At 41.9% G+C, this 24,204-nt stretch overlaps 1 protein-coding gene and 1 long non-coding RNA gene across 2 annotated transcripts in view; one reads left to right on the top strand and one right to left on the bottom strand.

Annotated features, from left to right (window-relative positions):
- Positions 1 to 9,001: 9,001 nt before the first annotated feature.
- LOC125901408 (uncharacterized) overlaps positions 9,002 to 24,204 on the bottom strand; it is a 47,607-nt gene continuing 32,404 nt past the window's right edge. The window contains exon 3 of the long non-coding RNA XR_007450969.1: positions 9,002 to 9,174. This is a non-coding gene — a long non-coding RNA (uncharacterized LOC125901408). The remainder of the gene's footprint in view (positions 9,175 to 24,204) is intronic.
- Positions 14,531 to 23,621, top strand: bmp4 (bone morphogenetic protein 4). The gene is made up of 4 exons (XM_049597104.1): positions 14,531 to 14,830; positions 18,692 to 18,814; positions 19,467 to 19,831; positions 22,040 to 23,621. Exons 3-4 carry the CDS (start codon positions 19,474 to 19,476, stop codon positions 22,891 to 22,893), a joined length of 1,212 nt encoding a protein of 403 aa, XP_049453061.1. The 5' UTR covers positions 14,531 to 14,830; positions 18,692 to 18,814; positions 19,467 to 19,473; the 3' UTR covers positions 22,894 to 23,621.

The following is a 24,204-nucleotide window of genomic DNA, read 5'->3' as shown; positions in this document are numbered from 1 at the left end:
ACATATAAATAAACAAAATATTTCAAATGAGGCCTCAGATACCATTTAAAGTGCGCCAAACCACTAAAGGCAACAATAACTGGAATAACACGGACACATTCATCATTATCCTGGCTAATATCACTAAAACTGTGGTATTTCATTTAACTTTTTTTCTCAATAAACTTTTATTTCGTGAGCTTTGTGAAAACGATATGCTGTTTGCATGCGTCAGTACAGAAATGGCGTATTTGTGTTTGCTGAATGATAAAGGGATATTGATGTGCCTATACACACACACAGACTTTATAAATTAGACTTTCCGATGGGGAAAAGGGCTTTGAGTGCATGACATTTTACTTCGTTGGAAAAGAAAATCCAAGCGCTTACTGTTAGCAGTGTCATTCGGTGCTGTGACCCAGCAGGGCCCTCGAGGGCCTGGCCTCGTCTCCGATGTCTGTGTGTGTAAGATCTCCAGCTGCAGCCCTCAAGTATGCTCCTGCAGTAAAGAAAAAAAAAGCACAACCACTCTTAATGCTCCTGACTCACTTTGGAATCGCCAACCCTTTGTTTATTTATTTATTTATTTTATTGTCAGCGGAAAATTTGTGTCATGTCAACAGGCCCCGGGGACCAGCATAGAGAGGAGAAAAATGTGGCTTCAGTTAGCTGGATCCGTAACCACGTCTCTGAAACTACAGCGGATAAATCTGACTGCTTCTCCCTCCCCTATTTAGCTTTATTTGTGTTCAAGCTGTGTTTGTTTTTTGAGAATGGAGCATCTTTTTACGACACAATTGTACTCACTAAGTAACTTCCAATGCACTGACGTCACACACTCTCTTCTCCAAAGCAGCCTTTCAACACGAACCTTGATTTGACGTGGAATTACAGGTAATATGACTAAGCATGCTTTTAAGAGCTTCCCAGCAGTCAACAACTCGAGTTACATCTGGCCTCGTAACTATCTGATTTAGGATCTGCACTAGCCCACCAGAGGTGCAGACCATAACTTTAACGAGAGAGAATTAAAATGGGTCTGTGGATTAACTCACGGATCACATTCAGCCCAGCACCCTTACGAAATTATAGCGTAATTCTGATGATATTCTCAATTCAAAAAAAAATAAATCCAATAATGAATTGATCCTAATAAAAAATCTTTGAGCCATAGACCTCCACTTGTGTCTAAAAAATATTAAAAACACATGAGCCAACACCACTGTAACTGTACTGGGTGACATGTGATTTCCTTGGTGGGGTACATATTCCAGCAATATTTAAGTATGCTCAAAATGCCATATATTGATTAAAAAATATAAAGAAAATTGCTATGCTATGACAGGCAACCCTGCACTGCCATCTGACATAATCATTAACAATCATAAATCCTAATCGTAAATAAACAAAGTGCCATTATTATCATTACCAATTCTAGTATTACAGTGTATTGCAATTCTGCATGTGGTGTTGCTGTACTGCAGCAGGAGTTGTTGCTCGATTGCTGTGGGTAATTACAATCAATGTAACACTGTAGTGTCTCTCTGTTTCAAGTGTATTTAAAAGAATGATCAAACTAAAGTGTAATTTGAGTGTTGAAGTGTCAGTCATTTATGTTGTGCTGCAAGTGTAATTTATACAAACAATAGCTTTCATTAATGGCATATTCCTATTGTATACTATGGAGCTGTACTTGCTTCTAATATAATATAGAATATAGGCTAATGGGAAAATTTTTAAATCTTTTTCTGGGGGTGGGAGAACCCAAGACCCCCCCAGCAGATTTCTTCTCCCCTAAATGTTGACTCCATGGCTATAGCTTTGCTTCAGTATAATGAACTGGGGCACAATTTGAGTCAATCCCACATCAGTCTTGGCACTCATCGCCTATTGGTCTGATGACAATTAAGCATCTGGGGACAACAGCCAATATTTCAGGGGTTTCAATGTAGCCAGCGGGTATCCAGATTATTTGATTCACAAAAGGACAGTGTGCAATGACATTAATCATTTACAACAAATGAAAATATAGTTGCACCAGATTTAGCAAAACACCAATTTCAATCTGTAGTCCTACACATAACAAGCAGGTACAATAAGTAAGAAAAAAAAATCAAGGTGCAATGCAGACTACAGTAAATCCATGTGCCTAACATAATAGTGAGTAGTATGCACATACTGCACCATACAGAATGCAATATGAAATCCACAATAACTACCTTGTAAAGCGACCAGGTTACTGGTGCTGATGCCTTACATAATAAAAACAGTAAGTACATACAGATTCTGCATTCATATGCAGATATCTGCATCAAGACTTCCTTTTCTGTGCACCAGTCATTGTTAGCAGTCCAATGAGGAACTTGGGACACTGTATACACATAGTCATGGCGTTCTATAAACAGATACTTGCATATGAGTGCATATAAATAAATCTAAAAAAGCTAGTGAAAGGCTAAATTGCCGTCAGACGACAGCTGATGGATTCCGAGACTGCATTTTGGCCAGTGCCTCTTTTGCTCTCCATATTGACTTTTTACCTGTACGCAACCAAAGCCAACTCATACGTGATAGGTCGATACTACTCAGACTGTAAACGGACAACAAGCGCAAACCGTAACATTTCAAATACCAAAATCTTGTCCTGCCAGCTATAGATTCTACTTTCATATGCAGATATCTGTTAATGGAGATTAATCCGACGTAACCATCTTGCTACAGTCCATAGTAAGTAGAGCGACAAATCCACTACTGAAAATACAGTGCCCTGCTGTTTTGAGAAATTATTTAGCCTGTTTCTTTTCAATGAAATATATTTGTGACCAGTTTTTAAAGATGGATTTTTTCAGCAGGAACAAATGGGCTTGGGAAAGAAAATGACAATTTGTTGGTATTTTCATGGGATTTGTTGACAATAAGGAAGCTATAGAACACCAGCCTCATTTAACAAGGTGACCTCTTGTCCCACATGCATGTGTGCATGTCTGTGTGCGCACACACTGTACAGTATGTTGTGTTAGCGTGCCTGCGTGAGTGTATGTGGGGTAAACTGTATCCCACCCCTGAGCTTCAGCTCTCAAATCAAGGCCCTGAAAGTAAACAGTGCACTGCCAGAGGACCTTGTTTATCAAATCTGCAATTGCACTCATAGAGCAAAATGACCTACAATTACAAGCCCAGCTAGAAATTAAGTTTTCAGTCAGCCATCCAGAAAAAGATCATAGGATATCCTGCAAAAGGGAATTCTTCAGGAGTCCTCCCCTTCCACCTTTTTTCCTAAAAACGCCATACTGCCCTGGCTGTTTGAAGTGACTTACTCCTAAAATATGTTCCTCAGTTTCTGTGGAAGCGTTTATGTAGTTACCATGCACACTAGCACATGGTGGTTGAGAGTGTATATGTCACATCTTGGTCATATTTGTAGAATTTCCTCCCAAAACAACCACAACAGGCTCATTCTTCCAAGCACGAGAGCTTTGTTGCTACCGGCTTCGCCAAGATATTCCGACCACTCCTAAAACGTCAACCGTTCCAGCAAAAGCAATTACATGCCGCTGCCCTGAAAGCAAAGTGGAGAGGTTCTCTCTTTAAAGTGTGTAAAATTCCCTCCTAGTTTAATTATGTGGTGCTGGGTGGAACCTGGAGGCTACTCTCTCCTCTCTGCTTCAAATAAGTGCATTTTCCATGGCACAAGCATGCAACATATCGGTTCCCACAGAGAGATCGGAAGCGCGGCGGATCCCAAAACCTAGGTTACAGCATTCCTGGATCTCTGAGCAGTGTGGTGACCTAATCGCCTGACCACCTACTGCTCTGTGCCAAATCCCAAGCAGCAGGCCAGACACCCCTGAGAGTAACATCCGACTGCGCCATGAAATATTACGTCAGGAGTGAGTCATTGGATACTGAGCCTTGGTTAGAACAGCTTTACATACTCACAAACACAGGAGCTTTACTCAGACTGGATTAAGCTGGTGAATAAACCGTATCAGTGAAAGGAAACTTGTCATATCTGGCAGCCATATTATGCAGTTTAAAATGTTATAGTACATTTAATGGACACTGATTAAAAACAAAAAGTGGCCTTGAAGGTATTTTTTCTCACATAAAGAAAAAAAGTCTGGTATACAACTGTTGCACATGTATGCGTATGGTTACATCTATGAGCTATGTGATAGCCTCAAGAGTAATTACATGTGCCATCATTTTACATTGCACCGACCCAGCATGTTCAAAATTAGTTTAATTTGCCTCACTGAGGGACAAACACGTACTGACACCAATCAATCACAAGTATATTTCTTGTGACAAAAAGCCCCCTCTCAATTCTGCGTCCAGCTGTTGTGCGGTTTTGACATTGCAAACAAATTCACTTTGACAAATTTCCAAGCCGGAGACCCCGAAGTTTGATAAACAAATCAGTCTCTCCTAATAAATCAATTCATGTTGCTTTTATTAGTGTTTTGACATATCAGTCAAGCACATAATCAGTCAGCATGTGTAGATTACTCACACAACAAGCAAGACCGTGACTATTGACCAGTAGTCGCAAGGCAAAATATATGTATTAAATATATCCCCAGAATTATTCTTTATTGGTTTTGTAGCTGTTGGTAACAGTGTATTCACAGAGAATCATGTACGCAGTTTAATAACAAAACAGCCAAATCCAGGGTCATTACGATCACATTCAAGCTTGGCCTGATCTAATTTGTGGGGTTACAGATTATGCTAAAAACAAGTCATGTTAAAAGTGAAAACATACTTCTTGAACACATAAATAAACAAAGCAGCCAAACAGGGTTACGTAACAATGAAATAACACTCTGTTCGTCTTTTCCATACTAATGATATCACGATAATGTAGCTGTCCACTGCAGTAGAAGAGCAATGCTGTTTCTTTATTTCCATGACTTCTACATGGATTTTCAACTGATGAGGGTGAAAATTTTTAGCCTGGGTCATGCAGCTCTGGTCTCATTTGTTTAGCACAATATGTACGTAGCCATTAAGTGCATGTTTATGAATCCTTGCGCACCCATTTTGAATGTTATAACTTGATTCAGTAGGCATTATTATTGGCTATCAGCCTCATAGATATGGGTTAAGCAGGGTCCTGCTACACCATCGAGTTGAGAGAGGGCACCTGTCATTGGGAGCAGTTTTGTTAGGGCTTTGACACAACAAGATGAAAGTTGGCTGTTGGTCAATGTCAGGTTGCGGTGAGTGTCTGTCTGTTTTACAGTGTGTCATACCATTGGCACTAGTGTAGCTTTTATTGTCTGCGTCGGAGATGGCAGAGTCTGTCAGTTGATGTAATGTGTCCGATTGGCAGTTCAACTCAGTGCAATAGAAAAGAAATGGAAGTGAGGTAAGTAAACAAATGATTAAAGTTAAGAGGGTGTGAGACTGAAACAAACTTGCTATATTACGAAAAAGAGCTGTTCAGCTAAAACTGTAATTGTTTGTGTAATTGTTCGCTGGTGCACGATAAATATAATTTGTTCTTCAATAAAAGTTTGTGTTTTTAATATGCTAACTGGCTAACTAGCAACTCAAATTTATCCTGTTGGTCCTACTGTTTTCCTTTTTGAATGAAAAAAAAACAGACTACAGCTGCCTGCTGGCATGGAGAACTATTTCCTTTCACACAGGTGCAGGACACAACTGCTAGTTGGCCATTGGCTCTAGTCTTTGCAGTGTGTTGTAGTGCAACCTTTTGGCCGACACACAGTCGACGTGAGGTGGCCTTCTTCACCACTAGTTTGTAGAAGTTGCTTGGTTAGCTACAGAAAAAAATCATGGTTTAGCTTCAAATAAGTATGTTTGTTACTACTATAACATAGTAACAATAACACTGACTTCATATTTCACACGGGACATGAACCCCAGTCTACTGGGCGAAAGCACTGTGTTTGTTTGACCAATCTTCAAACCCAAATAACTCTCTCTTTTCTAGGTAGCAGAGCACCTAGCCTGCCTAGTCGAATGGTTACAGCACATGCCGTATCACTGCAACACACAGGGTTCGATTCCAGTATCGGTACCTTCGTTGTATGTCATACACCCATCTCTCTCTCTGTTTATCATCTGTGAAGGCAAAATTGACAAAAAGAACTGTCAACTAGGTGCACTGTGACAGCAAAAAGCTGACAGCCATAGCAACAGTAGATAAGGGGTAGTTCCTTAGTGAACTGTAGGTACACTATGATGACAAAAATCAGTAACACAGACTCCAGGTTCAAAATAATATAACTGAACTGAGCACTTTATTTCCCTTGATTCTCATGTGTTAAGTGTTTTGTCCTTTTGTCTGTTTCAACACTCTCCTCGCCTCTCCTGCTGCCCATGGTTCGCCCACACAGGGATGTTAGCATATTCCAACTGCTTGGAATTCCTTCCTGCCGTCTTGGGAGCACACACTGCATTTTAAAACTTGTTGGGTCCTTTCAAGTTTTATTTGAAAGTATGTAATTACATTCTTGAAGGAATAACGGGTCCCTGGAGTGATTTACATGCTGTATTAAATGTCATAGTTTGAAAAGACGCTGTTGACACTTACTCGTTTAAGACCTTCTTCATGGCCTCAAATGATATGACAGCTTTGGATGATGTAGATACAGTAAAAATATAATATAGAGAGGTGGTGGGCTTGGAAATAAGGGCAGAGGTTTAGAGTGTACTCCACCTCTGTACAGTCTTGTTGATATCTTACTTCACAGGGGTTTGTTATGGTGGCTGGAGCTGGTCTGTGATTTATGAGGTTAGACCTTTCACCACTGATAGAGTGCATGCAGTGTGATGATGTTATGGATGCCAGTTTCAGACAATTTTTGATTTCCCAATGGTTAACTGGTTAATTTTCAAGAAAAAAAAAAGCAATTTGTTAAATACAAGGGAGCTTTCCTTGTATTCAAGCACTCCATTGCCTTAGTGAGTTTTAGCCCAGGTTTCAAAATTCTGTCAATTTAAAGGTGATAAAATTTAAAAGTTGTGTGATGCAAATGTGTCTCTTTTATTTTAATTTTCTGTTGGCTTTGCTGACAGACAGCCAGCTGGCTGCATCAACATGTGGAAATGTCTTGCCCGCTGCCCACCCTCAAGTTTCCACTGGCTACCTAATGTTAGCCTTTGCTGTTCTGCATTGTGCACCAATCGGATCAGTTAGAAGCTAGCTAGCAGTGCTGCTCATTGGCACCGCTGGTACCACAACCAGAACAGCGTTGTGAAGGAAACATGGTGGCCGACCTCTGGTCTACCCTCAGGTACTTCTAGTGAGTAGTTCATTTTGAGCTGCAAAAACCTTTAACATTGTTTGCTAACGTATGTTAGCACCACTAGCTGTGCTGACACTGCTAATGGTGCTAACAGAACTAGCAGTTATAACTAGTGATAACCAGCTTAGTTAACAATACTAAAGGGGGTTGTGCACCAAAATTGAGCTACTTAGTCTCCAGGGCAAACCGAGGGGAGACCAGAGGGTGGGTATAATGTTTCCATAGCAATGCTGTCAGGTCAGAATGGCTGTACCCGTTGTCATGGCCAAAAGAGCAGCGCTGTTAGCTACGTTAGCTACCACTATACCCAGCTGGTGGGCAGTGTAGTAAACTGTAGAGAGGCAAAGTTAACCCATAGACTGGCACACATAACTGGTCAAAAGTACTCTCAGTGGTTAAGTGATTAAAGTTTAATTGCGACACTTTTGCGTTTCTGCTTTTAGTTCAGCATCGCTTAAGCTTCTGACTTTTGAGGATCAGATGAGCTGAAAAGGAACTTACATTAAGCTACCTTCATAACTTCATTTTGAGAATATAACAACACGATTACAGATATTAACCTTGAAGTTCTGGTCACAGAACCTCTCAGGACACTGTATCAGTCTACTGCCTTGCGTTTGATTTAATTATGTTCTATTCTGGTCAATTTCCATCTGTTCAAATCTAATCTGTTTTTCTCTCGAGCACCAGTACATAACACTTCCACATAACATGTCACAGGTTCTCAATCACAAAGAAAGGCCAGCGCTGGAGAAATCATTTGGCTGCCTCTTAGCTTGGCCTCTTAGGGACTGCAGTGTGGGCAAAGTCAATTCCCCTCTCAGATTAAAGGAGTATCTTCAAGTGCCAATCCAAATGGTGATAAAAAAGCTTTTTAATCCATTGACAAAGTTTCCCATTGTAACCCCCCAGAGTCCCAGCATCAGGCAGTGCCCCACTCAGGCTGCGTCTGGACAGTGTTGAAGCCCGAGTGTGTCTCCTTGCACCCTGACAGAGGGAGAGAAAGGCCTAAAAAAAGGCCCCCTCCACCACTCACTTGACCAGCTCCCTTTGATAACATCTGGCAGGGGCAGGTTTGCACCAGCGACAGCAGGAGATGGAGGGACATTAAAGTCCTGTCACTCACTTGGCAGGAAGGCAGTGAGTAACCCCACATCATTCGGCAGACCAAACCTCAATCGCTTGCGCTGGAGTGTCACTGATGATTGCTCATTCTAATGGGTCTGATGATACTCCCCAGCAAGAGTGTTATATGAGATGATGGCTGCTTTTTATTCTGAACTATAATCCCTTTATCTTATTGTTAAAATAACTTTGAAAGCTGATACTCTCTTCGCTATTCAGGCCAAACGTCTCTGTACAAATGTATTTCTGACCACAGAGCAAGAACAAAACCGCTGCGACTTGAAACCTAAACATTCTTTATAGAAGGAAACTTATAGTTTATCTAAACAGTGATGTCTGTTTAAGGAGATGGGCCGGAAAAGACTATCTTTGTTCTGGGTGAAGGGGGGATGCAAGCAGTTTCGAGGGGGCTAAATGTGAGTTTCAACACAGCTCCCCCGGAAAGGCTCAGACCAATTCAACATCCATCCCTCTCCATTTTCTTTCTGTTTACTTCTAGGTTCATGAGTTTACATGCCAATTCCATTACAGGGATTAAAATAGTTTGTCCAATCCATCCTCAAACTCTGCTTCCCTTGTCCTTCTCCCTCCCTTAGCCCCTCACACCACTTACAGGCTTTCAGGTCCCAGGGCTGGGTTAGGGGATTACAGGACAAGCGGCCCGAGCACCCGAAGAAACACAAGGCGGCTGTGCTGGAGAATGTTCCAATGAGATGTCCGAGCATTAGTGAAAGCTGAGGTTTGATCAATGGCTGTGGCGCGTGTCTGCACTAGTGAACACTTCACGGAGTGTCTGAAAGAGAAGAAAGAGAAAATGAAGGTGTGTTATGACATGGGGGCTCAGGGTACAGGCGGCCGGGTCACCTTTGAGCTGCTGCTGATTAAGGGCTGGTGTTCACAGGTGAGTGGCTCCGAGCAGGATTTAGTGACATGGGCACAAAGGTGAAATCACCCCACTCTTGCAGCTAATGTCAAAGCAGTAAAGCACCGCTGACCTCTTCCCCAAATGGCCAAAAGGCAAATGTCAGAAGATGAGTGAGCTCTTTGACTACGCTCAGCTCACACGAAGAAAAGTAATGGCAGGTGAACATTTCAAGTTTCTTAAAGTCACTTTTTTCAAGCAAATTATGTACAAAAAGATAAGAAGGAAAAAAACTAGATAGATGGTTTGGGGCACGAAATACTTGGATCTTTTCACATTTTTTTTTTCTCATCAACACATGCACAGCCCCACACTTTCAGACCAAGGGTTCATATTGTAGGTGGTGAAATAAGTCAGTCGGTCGCTGCCTGTAGGTCTAAGACACCCGTAGTTGGTAATCTCCATCGGAACTGGAGGGGCTCATAGGGGCTAAGCCTGGTCAACACCTCGGAAGGGACATCCACAGCATATCTTCAAGTGCTCCCAGCAGCCTGGTAAGTAAAACACAGCTGGGGTTTCATGTGCGGAGGAAACCTAACAAGACTTTCAAGGCCTTTATAAGCAACACCGCTGGAGAACATCTACAGCTGAAATTTTGATTTAGTGTTGATAGAACAAAATTACAAGGCGTAACTTAATAGAAACATATCGATTTCTCCAAAAATCAGTAGTGAAAGAAAGTGAAAGGTCAAACGTTCTGTAAAGAAATGAGAAATGACATTCAAAAAATGACACTGAAAAACGCTCAAGTCCTTAAAAACATTGATTTGCATTAGGTACAATCATGCTGATACTGGCATGCTGGATGCCCCCATTATAATGACATGCCACCACAAAATACAATTGCGCTGGAACATTGTTAATAAGTTAGATATATAAAAAAGAAGCAACCACCATAATGTTTTCACTGGCCTCCATGCTGCTTTCTACTGTTTACTAACCTGGGCTGTGATCAGCCCCAACAAAATGCAGCAAAATGTTCAAAAACAGAACTGGTGGTGCTTTGAACACCCTCTTGTATTGGTGCCTTTAATACGCCGCTGGGGGGCGGGAAATATATGTTTACGTTGCCAAAGCAAGAGTGATACAAGAACAAATATTGTATGTACAATAAATAAAGATCTACCAGACATTTATTTATATATGTCGCTGCTGATTGGCTAACACCTCTGACAACCAAAAAACAAGAGAAAACATAACTCAAAGCCCTCCACACTGTTTCACATTGTTTCAAGCAAAGATGTAGTTCAACCTGGAAACTGTATTAAAACAGTGCACACCATTTCAGATTGAATGTGCCCCTGTTTTCTGGCCTGTCTGGAAAAACAGAAATGCACTCACCTTCTATTCTACTGACAATGAGAAAGCAGTCTATCACCTATTTTGAACGGGGTTTCCCGCGTTTAAAATACCTGCATAAACACACTAATTTGTTGGAAAGGGGGTATCTGATATTCTAATGATTCAAACTTGGGAAATAATCATACAAGTGTGACATGAGAGTGAAAATAATAAGGGTGATTTCCTGCAAGAGCAATTTCTTGATTTAAATGATAAACCTCAAAGTATTCCTGCCAAACACACAGCTGCCACAAAATTACATGCTGCTGTCATCAGTGACACTGATAAGTGACACTGGTGAACCCAAAGCAACAGAAACATAAAAAGGTTTCTTTGTTGTTTTTCTTTCCATCTCACAGCTACATGTACAGTACAGGTTGATCTTTGTGCTATCTGTCCATCACAAAATTGTTACGTGACTGTTTTTGAAGCTTATCTGCAGTTTGCATCTTGTGGTCTGAGGTAATGCTGGTGTAGTCTTGCCTGGTTGTCTTGACACATCCACAGATTACGTGCATAATTGACGTAACGTTGCGATATCTTATCCATCCCCTTAATTCATAGAAACACCCTTGTAAAATATGTTATAAATTGGCCATTGTTGGTTTATCTATACAAACATGGTATGATAGTGTCTCTGCAACACTGCGCCTATATTGTGTTATGGGTTTTATGCACAGTGATATAACACTGTGTCACACATGTCTTAACAACTTCGCAAATGTGTTAAATCAACTAACATATGTTGTATAACCACATTTCAGTGACATTAAGATGCAGCAATGTTCAATTATACTAACAATGTTTCATTTGGTGGAGATAATTAAACAAATCTACACTGAAACACAACCTTGAAAACAGTTCTGGCACTTTGTGATAATATTGTAAAAACATTGCATAAATACTATATATTATCAATCTTTCTATTTTCTAGTATCAAGTGCTAGTGAGCTGCGACACTTGTTGCTGTTTACGACCCTTCAGCTGTATTCAATATGAAATTGTGGCTCCAATAATCTAATGATATCAAACCATGCAATGAGGCTGACAAAAGGCAACGTTTGATCCATTTTTAATGTGCTGGTGCAACATCAGGTCATCGGCACGATCAGTCCCAGACATTAGAACTTGAAAGTGAAAACATGAAATATGGATCCCACAAGAAAGGCTGCAAGTTTGACCAAGAATAAATTGTGCATGACAAGGTCCCCCATCAAAGAGACAAATGGTTTTAGTAATGAGACAATCGCAGCTTGAGATCCAGCATCACGAGTCATGCAGAAGGTATGCGCTGGAAGGTGAGGAATATTAAGTGGCCTGAGTCACAAAGAGCATCCCAAATGCCACACACGCAACAGGCTGCTAATCTGCAGCTCTCTCATAACTTTTTGCAGCGAGAGTTATCCTCAAAGCCCAGGGAGGTGAAAAGAAGAACCACAGTCTGTAAGGGTGACTGAGGAGATCGATAATGATTAACAAAATAAATGATCTGATTTAAAGGGCCCCACAGTGCAAACAATGCATCAGAGTAGAACCACATAAGTAAATGTAACACGACAAACAATGTCAGATTATTTGCATCCGAGGTCTCTACAGACCACTGTTCAGTCAATGTTGCCTCACAAGGTCTCTCACACAACCGGAACAATCCAGAGCAGATTTAAAGCATGACAGAATCACTGTAGTCAATTTATCTCCGTGTTTCAGCAATAAGTGTCAGACCTATAATCCTTCTTTAGGACTAAATCAGCATTAAATGTTTCTTTCTGAACTATTTTCAACCCAAAGCTCTGTTACGTTCTTGCTGCTCTCTCATTGGGCACAAAATCAGGAGAAATATTTGGACTAAATCTAATCATTATCTGAGGGTTAGTCAACAGGCTGTGACAATGACACTTCTGAGATAGGCAGCTTATCAGTATGTTAATCCACTTCAGCGACATTGGTCATTACGTGTGCGGAAATTCCCAAGAACCCGGAAGCTTGGCAAAGTTTGACTCATATTGCTCATTAAGACAATAAAAAGCTTTATACTTCAAACAATAGCAGTCCAGCTCTGGATAAACTATTAACAAGTGCAGTGTGAAAATGTCTACGGGATTATATTGAAGAAGTTTTGTTTTTTAATTTTTGAAAGTCAGCATGCCTTAAAAATATACATGACTGCATACAAGAATAAATCTTATTTGCTATTCTTAGATTTTAGCACAGCTTTTGATCACAGGATTCAAAGATCAAATTATTGCACAAGATCAATTACAACCTCTTCAATTACAGCGTGGTGCACCACAAGGCAGCACCCTAGGTCTCCTACTTTTTTCCTCCAAAGAATTCCTAAAATATGTATCTCATGCTTTTGCTAAATGCCAGACAATTTTGGTACTTTGAGTGTGATCTATAAATCAATGATCTCTCTACCAAAAACAAACAATAAATAGTGGCATATTATCTGTACTGGTATTTGGAGAGGTGCTGCAAGGGGAGACATCACTGCAAAACAGAGCAGCAATTGTTATTTTGAAATAGTTAAATGCTGTAATGCTTTTGGCTGTTGGATCGGTGGGACATAAATAGGAACAGAGAGTAGCGGTTCCATTTCTCAGACATCTTAAGGGAAAACAGATTTCTTTGTTTCTGTCAAACAATAATAGAATCAAACAAGCAATTATCTGAGAAATGCTTTTGAAAAGTATGAAGACTATTAAAGAAGCAACATTAAAGAAGAATGTATATGATTATAGTGTGTTCTAACCCTTTCAGCATTTTTTTAATAAATGGCAACATATTTATATAAAGTTTTGTGGAATTAACTGATTTTGTCTTTTTTACATTATGAAGAGCTCTTGAGAGAGTAGCCTAATTAAGTTTCTACTATTTTTTTAACAGCTCCATGTGTACAATGGGAATAACTCCAAAGATATTCAAGCACATTGGTTTCCTGTGTAATCTGGGGGTCCCTAAAAAGGGCCCATTGGACCAGTCTTTAAACTTTATGTTACACCCTAATGAGCATCAGAACCTGTGTAAGGATCTAATAGTGCTAACTCATAACAACAAACATCTTCTTAAATGAGGTTCAGGTGTGGTATTGGGTTCAGGATTCCCTAAAAATGACTATTACCACATGAATTTAATCACCAAAGCAGCTGTGACAGAGAGCACTTCCATTTTCATTTTTCCATTTCTGTATATCAGTGACAATGAGTGAAAAACTACCAAGGGGCTTATTAACACTCACGATTTGCTCTATGCACGCCAGATCCCTGAATAAATGCCCCTACATCTGAGACAAAAGAAATAAAAAAATCATATTTTTTTAAATCTTGTTTCTATTATTAATATATATATATATATATATATATATATATATATATATATATATATATATATATATATATATTTGGTGGGTGATATAAAATAAGCTGCACAGGAAACATTAATTCTGAAAATTTGTCTTGTGTTTCTAATTTAATTTCGGATATATTTTTAATCTGACTTCCTTGTTTACATTATAACTAATTTGGATAACTTATGTAGCCAATAAATGCAACTGAATTTCTTTTCACAACATTATTTACATCTATAGATACATTTTATTTAGCGTTCCACAACGTTACTTTGCAACAAGTACTTTACTGTCTGGACCCTGGCATTTAAATGCAGATTCAAACCACTCAGCATTTGACCCGTCGGCTGTTATTCACAGTCAAATTACAAAGTTTCACATAATGAAAAAGAAAATAGTGCGCGCAATGAGCTGTCTTTATTTAAAGTGGAGGAGGAGAGAAGGGGGGTTATCCAAGGTGTTTGAGACAGATGAGAGAGGTGGGGGTCGGGGAGGGAGGAGGAGGCAGGGACGGTAAATTGGGCGGACACATAAAAACTGCAAGGGGCCATAGATGCTGGATCATTTGGAAAGTCTGGCCGTTCCGCGCACCACCCGCCCTCACGAGCTGAACTGGAGACGGATAGGAAACCCCGCTGCAGACCCCGAGCGCCGGCCTTCACCCCGACCCCGTCTCCTCTTGTCCGGTTTAGAGGTGTCGCTAAAGGATTAATGAGCCAAAAAGGCACCCAGCTTCTCCTTTAAGGCTCATTTCGGCGCTTTTCGGCTTTACGCCTGGACTGCCTTACACCTTCCCTTTCATATTCACTTCACTCGAGGATACCTGTACCTCTACTGATGGTAAGCGCTCATCTACTGACACATTCACACGTAACAGATCCAGCAGCGCACACACGGAACATGTTGAAAAATACAAGAGGAAGCTGACAGTTGGTGACTTTTTAGTTTGGGTCTTTGGTGTTTGTGCGCGTTTAAAGGACTTCACTGAGAGTTTGGACAGCATTCCCGGTAGGAATGCGCAAGGATACATGTCTATAAACACCATAAAGTCTAGCTCATGACACAGAAAGGCAGATAAAGTGGAATTAAAGTGTGTTTGGGGACGAATAGCGCAGCAGTCCTGGTGGAGCTCTTAGCAGGTTAAAGCCTTTTGTGCCGGAGAGTTGAGCACTGACAAACCAACATAGTGAGGTCATTTTCAAACAGAGCGTCCTATTTCTCTACGCCTGTCTTTTTCCAACACAATTAAAATATTTACATTGTTACTATGCGTAACTTTTCCCGAAGTTTGGCACCGATCCTTCCCGATTAAACACCTGTATGTGCGTCGTGTCTTCCCAGTGCGTAATGTGAAAGATGGAGATGACACAGTTAGGAATTTAAACCAGAAGTTTAAAAATAAACATTACATCTGTGTCTATTTTTCAATTAATTTAAGCGTAACATAAAAGTTCTCAGGAACACACCGTGCGTAACTGAGCCAGATTTTAAACGGCACATTTCTGTCAAGTTATGACAAAGTCTGCAAAAACAGTCGGTGCCAGCACGTTATATTAGCACAACAGATGTTATTCCGGTTTGTAATTGCTCGGCATTGTAATGTAAGGAGTCACAGGTTTTCACATGTTTTCTAACAAATGATTATAAAGTGGAATTGCGTCATTTAATACTGTAAAGCTGCAGCACAGAAAACGTTTTGCGGCCTGCAGGCGCATGGCGTCCTTGGCACACTCCTTCACTTTTCAACTCAAGTTTTTGTGCTGTAGTGCAGAGAGACAGACTCGCCAAACACTGGGTGAGAAAACATTTTATATTCGTGTAATTATGACTCTAAAAAAATCACGTGCGTCTGGCAAAGGGGTTTTAATTTCTTTTGGTCATTTCAGGAAAATAAATTGGCCCAGGTGTTGATGATATTTTGGGGGCTTTTCGCGTTTTGTAGGCCTGTTTATACTATTTCACACTCTCAAACCTGCAAATCAGTTGAGAGTATTTATCTCCAGAGTGATTATTTTAGTTTCTTCTGTAAAAAAATAAAGATCTACACATGAAATCTCAAATAAAACTCATGCAGCTCATCATCTCTATCTGAGTTGTTGCCTCTTAGAATCCACTACAGCTAACAAAACCATTAACCTGCTTTCAGTGATCTCACTGACTGTGAATGTTCTTACTGTTGAACTGCTCACTGGGAGCAAATAAAATCCCAAACCTGCACTATTCAACAACAAGAGACATTGCAGGTCTGTTTTATTTCTCTCAACACAAATGAGGATATTGCATTTGGTCGGGCATGCTGGCTCAACGTGAAGCCACAGTTAATATTTAATATACTTCCAGCTTTAGTTACAACCCATTTGTTTCAGGAAGTTAAACAGACCATTTAAAGTCTGTTTTCCTTTGCAACTACTGGCTATTTGAAGTAGCCATCAGAGTCACTATGAACTGTGTGTGATCTGAAGCTTAGAAGCACAAACCAGAAAAGCACAAAAACGCAACTCCCATGACTATAAACGTGTTGGTAAACCGATTACTGGCATCGAAAATGATAAAAATCAGGCCAGAGATTTGGCTGTTCCCGTGGTAACCTGTTGCCCTCCTCCCTTCCCTCCCTCCTTCTCGTCTTCCCTCCCACCATCACTGTCAAATTCCTCAGGAAACACATCTGAAGAGCCATGTGCATAGTCTGATCACATTATCTCTGGTCAGAGAGAGAGGGAGAGGCCAAGGGGGATCGAGCAAAGCCAAGGGCAGTTGACTGCTCCGGCCTAATTGCACCCTGGTCTGCGTTTGTTGTTGCAAAATATGCCTCTGTCTGTCGCTCGGTTCGGACGTCCTCCGAGTGTGAAGCTTCTTAAAATACCTCACAATCTGGGATCTGAGAGTCCACAGTGCTGATAAATATGGAAAACTGTTTAAAAAAAAAAAAAGCACAGAGTTTGGTGTAGCTCCAAGTGTTTTGCTTTTTTTCTACCACAACTGGTGAAAACAGGCCAGCAAAATGAACGCGATGACTTTTTTTTTCTGGAGTTGAAAGTTACTCCCTGTCTGCCTTACATCTTCTTTCATCATCATCGCACCACTTTGAGTGTCTGTCTGTTTTAGCCTGCAGCTTTGTCAGTGGCTGGTTACAGTTACAAGATGTTCTGTATGGTCAGTGTTTTTGAGTGCTATGAATCCCTGTAATCATGGGAGAGGCCCTCGCTGTACAATGAACGTTTGTTGTAAGAGATGTGCACGCACACACTCGCGCACACACACACGTTATCCCCCCCACCCCATGGGTAATAGAGCTGATCATGTTCTGAACCCTCCTCTCTCTTTGCCACAGTTCTCACGAACATGCAAGCGGTGGCACACACTCGTGCACGCGGACAAGCCCGTTTAGCTCATGCACACACACACACAGACGCAGCGCACATCACTCTTTCTTCGCACACACTGGATCTAGTGTCATGACCGAGAAAAGGGGGGGGGTCAATCGGAGGTCAAAGTCTAATGCTGTTAGGAAAAAGATCCTTGATTGCATGTACAGTGAGCCATGCAGGGGCCAAGATAATCGTACAGATACAAACCCAGACATGCACACACACACACACACACACACACACACACACATAATGTTCCTGTTAATGTGCATCCTCACTGTGTAGTAATGCTTGGGTGCTCTCCAATGGAACAGGCTCCAAATGATGACCAAAGACCTACGTCGCTCCGGAGTAGAAATGTCTGCTCTGTGGGGCTGTTGTTGTGGTCACTCTGTTAAAAAATCAGTAATTTTATTAGTATGATTCAACAACATTTAGCACATTTTAATGACGCGTAAAAAGAATTGAGTCATTAGAGCCATGTTGCTGTGCTTGTTAAAACCTAGCAGAGGGGAAAAAAGACGGCTAAGACTGAACCTTTTTTTTATTTTTAGGTGTTTTTACGATCTCAGTTGGAGAGTTTGATCCAAAGACTTGTTGTGGTTATATATATGATTGAGAGCCCTGCAAAAAACCTACATACACCAGTGCTGCATGTACAACTCTCCTACTGATGACAGTGATGTCAAAGAGCAGAAGGCCTGTCATCAGCGTCACTTCAACCTGTGTGATCCCTCAAGTGGGGAAGCGTTACTAAGAGATGAGGCCCTTTTGAGATACATGTATTCAGTTCCTTGTCTGAAATGGGTGATCTCAGTCGCTTGGAGGGATAAAGGTTGACTGAGTTCACTTGATTCCTGCAAGCAAACAGCGCTCTTGTTTTGGATATAGATTTTTACCCCTCCTGATCAAAGTGTTGTTATCAGCTCTTTGGTCTTGTGTGTGAACATGAGAGGATAGTTTCAGACTTCTTTTTTTTTAAACTTATCTTTTGCTCTTGGTTGTTGCTTATGAAATGGGTTTCTTATCAATTCCTGGAACAGATGTAATAGTGTAATGAGGTGTGTTTTCAGTCTTAGGTGAGTGTAAAGTGTTTGGGATCTGCTGTCTGTGTTGTGGCACATACCTCCTTACATTCCTGTTACAGTAAATAGCTAGCTTTGCCCATGAGCCAAAATGATAAGCCTTAAAGAGACACCGGGTCTCTCTTTTACCCCCACACACACACTGACACAGATATACTCTCTACTACTCTGTAAGTAAATAACATGTGACAGTGTTTGTAACTGTGTTCAGTATATAATCCCTCTGTGTTTTCATCTGTGTCTTTCAGGAACAGGGTCACTCCAACGTTCTCCTGCTGCCGCCCAACACCACCTAACATTTCCTGGAAGAACGTGTCCATTGCCCGCTCCCAACAAACATGGACTGTTTTCCCATGCTTTATTTTCTGTCGGTAAGTAAGTGGACCATGCCATTTCAATTTGTGGCATGTGACACATTGCCGTGCATCTCGCATGCACCCCCCCCCCCTTTCCTTTCTGTCCACTGAGTCACTGATTTATGCAGTCAGACTTTAACTGAAAGTCCCTATGGGGTGTTGGGCAAGGCACTTGTATGAGGAAGAGTTTTTTCCAGTTAAATGTGTGGCACATATTCTTTGGTTTGCCCCATGGCTTGTTCAGAGGAGACTCCTTATCGAGTTAAGAATTTGCTCTGACCCCAGGGCTGCCTCTTCTATTTGTCTAATCATACTGGAGGAGGGAGGAGACGGCGGGGGGAAGGGAGGGAGTGAAGAGGAATGGCCCTCAGATTCCATTCAAAAAAGTTGGGTTCTTGAACCAGCTGTTTACCTTTGGAGGATGTCGCCAAAGATAAACTGCAAGTTGTCTATCTGATCGGGGGCTGCTTTACTGTAAACAAGACAGACTGGCCTATTTAAACCAATTAGAGTCTGCCCTCAGTGGAAACAGTTAGAGGAGAGTACTGGAGCTGGTGCAGACATGTAGAACAGGGACAGACAGTTATAATGGAAGCTCTTCTTGTTCTGTTTTTGTGTTTTCTTCCCCTCTTCTTTTCTAAACTTCTGTCTCTGCTGCTCCCCCCAGAGACATCATGATTCCTGGTAATCGAATGCTGATGGTCATTTTAATATGCCAAGTCCTGCTGGGAGAGAGCAACCATGCTAGTCTGATACCTGAAGAAGGGAAAAAGAAAGTACCGGGCCTGCAGGGTCGTTCGACCGCTCAGAGCCATGAACTGCTGCGGGACTTCGAGGCCACGCTGCTGCACATGTTCGGCCTCAAGAAGCGGCCGCGGCCCAGCCGCTCGGCCACCGTGCCTCGCTACCTGCTGGACCTCTATCGGCTACAGTCGGGGGAGGCTGAGGAGGCCGGGGCGCATGATATCGCTTTTGAGTACCCAGAGAGGTCAGCCAGCCGGGCCAACACTGTGAGGGGCTTCCACCACGAGGGTAAGGACAAAGATTGAGGATCTTGGCAACATATTTGAGAGGGGAATTAAAAGCACACAACTATAAAGCGAAAATGTTGTCCTTAGTAGAAAGAAAGATGATGAATGCATCATGTCAGCACAGAAACATGACGCCATGCTCATTCTCGCCAGGCATTCCAATGATTTTGGTAGTAATGTATTTCATTAGCATGGGCGAGGACTGCTAAGTATTCAGTGTAAAAAAAACATGTCCTACATCCCTTGAAACATGATTGTAAGGCAGCTCCACCCATCTCACCATAACCAAGGAATCTAAGGATGTGGTCACCAAACACTGTCTACAGAGGGGCAAAAAAAAATTCTGCTAGACAAGCTCTCAAGAGCCTCATTTGACAAAAGTCTGCATGTTTGGTTAGCAGCTGAAGGAAAAGCATACCATCATATTACTGACTTACACTTCTCACCCCACCCAGCAGAACACAGCTTAAAAAAGCCCGGTCTTGGCCTGGAGTTGGAGTGTGCTCCTCTCTCATGTCTCCAGTTTATATGGAGGGCTCTTTTAGAAGGACCTTCCTCAACGTGCAATTATCTTTAATGCTACTCTGCAGCCTTCTAAATAAAGCCCCTACTGCCAACAATGTGGGTGCTGAAAGCAGACGCTGCAGCTCTCTGTAGAGATGGAAAAACAGTCTCAGGAGCTGGTGTGATAGAAAGAGTGGAACGTTAGAAGGGTTTCTGTTTATTGTGACTTGGATCTGCTTAGTTTTAGCGACAAACGCAGAGGTTTCAGTTGGGCTCTGAGAAACTCCAGGGTACCCGATCTGTTAAATGTAAGTCGAGGTTGGAAAGCTAGACTGAAACATGTCGGGTAAATGCTTGAGAACAATCTTTGGCAGAGAGACAGAGGTGATGTACCGGACTTAGCAAGCGTGGTGAACTGAGCAAACCGTGGAGCTTTAGGGCTACAGAACATGTCCGCCCTTAGGGGGAGGAGTGAGGAAGGAGGGATGAGTCAGCCTTAATGGGGCTTGTCAAACACACTACTAGTGGCAGAACGTACCAAGGTTAGATAAGAAGAAAGAGCACTGCCATTGGAGGAGGAACTTCCGCCTGTGATGCAATGTATGTGTGCACGCATATGTGTATATTAGTTTCTACTGCTCTCTAGAGGCATTTACCCTCCTTCTCCTTTGCTAAACTATGTTAATAACATGCTTTGAAGCCCTCCAAGTGGGAGTGCTCGCTTCCATGGAAGCACCATTGTGCGACAGTGTTATTCAGTGGACTGATCTGTCCAAAATACCGTGAGTTACAGACTGTTAGGTGAGGGGACATGTTTACGGGGTAGGTAACAGTTCATCTTGAGCCCAGCAAGAAAGATGTGTTTTATTGGCCGTGTGCAACAGGTGACATCTCCCTGTTTTTCATTCATTTCACTGATTTTGTGAATTAAACTACAAACTGCGGAGTATTTGAGAAGGTGTGCACTTTTCACATTCTGACTAAGCTTTGGTTGAGGATTTGAATACATTTGCTTGCAAGACCTCCGTTCCCATGGGCTTCAGATAAATGAGATTCTACTGTGTTGTCTGACTCCTTAATGATTATTCATGATGAAAATGATAAACGTCTTAAGTGAACAAACTGCGGAGCTAATCAAAAACACAGCAGGTTTTAATAATGAGAACCACCTGGGTAAGATTAGGGCCTGGGTGTGAAATAACAGGGGTGGATTGAGCAGGAAAATAGTAGACACAACATTCCTTTCCCCAACAATGGTGATCTTGCCAGAAATCTGCAGACAGAGCGTGGAACAGGGAGCCTCCACTGTGTTTATACTGTAGCTGTGGTACGTTAATCACCACCCTCCTTGTAATGCATGTTTCAGCAAAGTGCTCAGGGAAAGGCATTGAGAGAAGGGCTGGATAATCCTTATAGATAGATAAGGAAGCGTGGATGATGTATATTTATATGCCTGAATATCCCAGAGGCCTTGAAAAGTGTGCGTGATGTACATTGTTTTGTGTCAATTGAGCCACATTAGAGTGTGAAATTAGTTTCATAGTTTAAGTCTGAAGGTATACAAGAGATACAGTATCTTCACCTAAATTTATAAGATCTACTTATGAAGAAAAGTTGTCAATTTACTTTCTACACAATGCATTACAAGTTCCAAACAATAAGGAATTATGAAGCTAATGAAATGTCCCTCATTTCTCATTTTCAGAGCACATGGAGAGGGTGCATGAACTGGACGATGGAGAAACTGCGCCCCTTCGCTTCCTGTTCAACCTCAGCAGCATTCCAGAGGATGAGCTGCTCTCTTCTGCCGAACTGAGGCTCTACCGTCATCAGATCGACGAGGCCATCGCCGACGCCTTCTCAGACGACCAGGGGCTTCACCGGATAAACGTGTACGAGGTGCTGAAGCCCCCACGGCCAGGGCAGCTAATCACGCAGCTCTTGGATACGCGGCTTGTGCGCCACAACGCGTCACGCTGGGAGAGCTTTGACGTAAGCCCCGCAGTGCTGCGTTGGACTCGTGAAGGCCTCCCCAATTATGGGCTGGCTGTGGAGGTTCTGCACCTCAACCAGACGCCGCGCCACCAGGGCAGACACGTCCGCGTCAGCCGCTCGCTACACCAGGAGCCTGGCGAGGACTGGGAGCAGCTACGCCCCCTCCTGGTTACCTTTGGCCATGACGGGAAGGGTCACCCGCTGACCCGCCGGACCAAGCGCAGCCCCAAGCAGCGGGGCCGTAAACGCAACCGTAACTGCCGGCGCCACGCACTGTATGTGGACTTCAGCGATGTAGGCTGGAATGACTGGATAGTGGCGCCCCCTGGTTACCAGGCCTATTACTGCCACGGGGAATGTCCCTTCCCTCTGGCGGATCATCTGAACTCAACCAACCACGCCATTGTTCAGACACTGGTGAACTCTGTGAACAACAACATTCCCAAGGCCTGCTGCGTGCCAACAGAGCTCAGCGCCATCTCCATGCTCTACCTAGATGAACATGACAAGGTGGTCCTAAAAAACTACCAGGAAATGGTAGTGGAGGGCTGCGGCTGCCGCTAACACACAGACTTAAAACAACTTGGACATGAAAAAAGCAACATGGACGCTAAAACAAACCAGAAGGTCTTTTACTCCCAAAAATGTTCACTCGGACCCTTATTTATAACTTTTATGTTGAGGTGTATGTTTGTCTCACTTTTTTTTTGTTTCTTTGACAATATGATCATATATTTTGACAAAATATATATATTTATATCTACATATTAAAAATAAATTGAGTCCTTATTTTAAACATGAAAAAGCTGTACAACTTTTCATAAATGTACATTAGATTGTATAAGGTTTTTTTTATTGAGAAAATAGTAAAAACAATCTAAAAAGTAAAGTTTATTTACTGGTAATATTTATTGCATTCATATGATATACATTTTGGAGAAAAAAATAAAAACATGAATTGTTTCCAATAACACATTCCAGCAGATCACAAGATGCACCCTTTGTCTATGTGAGTAAATTAGAGCACTGCGTGTCACAGTGATATCAGTTGAAATAATCAGAAATGTACACTGACTTTAATTTACCTCTTTACATTAACAATCTGATTTTAGTAGGCCCCTTAACACAAATCCATTTTTACTTCTTTGCAAAATATCTGTAATAACATAAAGGGGTTGTAAAAATTTAAGTCAATTTGGATTTAAATTCGGAGCCTGAAACATATCTTGGTGGCTTTTTAAATGTGCTCAAATCGTTTTTTAGCCAAACGAAAAAGCAGAGGAATCTTTCTGATGCTCTGACTTTCCCAAATAAAACTGGTTTGGTTAATTATCTGGCATCTCACCAACTTTGAATGATTCACACTCCATCAAAGAAAGACAAATAGTGGAAATGATCACCCTGCGGTTCCACATTTTCTCAATTTCCCTCCAATCTTCAATGGCAGAAGCTGTTACAGAAATGGTATGCCATTTCAAAGCTAGCAGGCCTTCGGGTTAGGGCCTTATTGTTCTCAAATTTCACTTTTATGTCAATTAGGCTAACATGTGGTGGTTGGACACTCACTAATCCAATTGCAGCCGAGGCGGGTTGTTGAGCCCGACTGTGAGAGAGTGATTCTATTGTTCTTGACGTCCCCACATTGGGGGCATGATTGTGGCCGATGCGTCCTGCCCCTGACACAAGGCGGCTGAGTCCTCAGAAGAATCAAAGGTTAGACGCTCTGTCTCCTGCCTTTGTCTCCGGCGGCTCATGCCGGCAGAGCAAAGACGCCTGTCTCCAACCTGTGCCCCATCACACAATAGGCTTCTACATCACTTATTTACAAGCTGACGGCTGGCCCAAATTATATGATAATGTTTAGAGAGAGGAACT

Source organism: Epinephelus fuscoguttatus, linkage group LG14 (genome assembly GCF_011397635.1).
Source record: "Epinephelus fuscoguttatus linkage group LG14, E.fuscoguttatus.final_Chr_v1".
NCBI lineage: Eukaryota > Metazoa > Chordata > Actinopteri > Perciformes > Serranidae > Epinephelus > Epinephelus fuscoguttatus.
This window is presented reverse-complemented; position numbering and strand designations above follow the sequence as displayed.

What these genes read in the sequence shown, in the direction of transcription:
- bmp4 (XM_049597104.1), top strand. Translation starts at nt 19,474, where the DNA reads ATGATTCCTGGTAATCGAATGCTGATGGTCATTTTAATATGCCAAGTC. An exon ending in GAGGGGCTTCCACCACGAGG is followed by an intron (nt 19,832 to 22,039) that starts GTAAGGACAAAG and finishes TCTCATTTTCAG; the next exon opens with AGCACATGGAGAGGGTGCAT.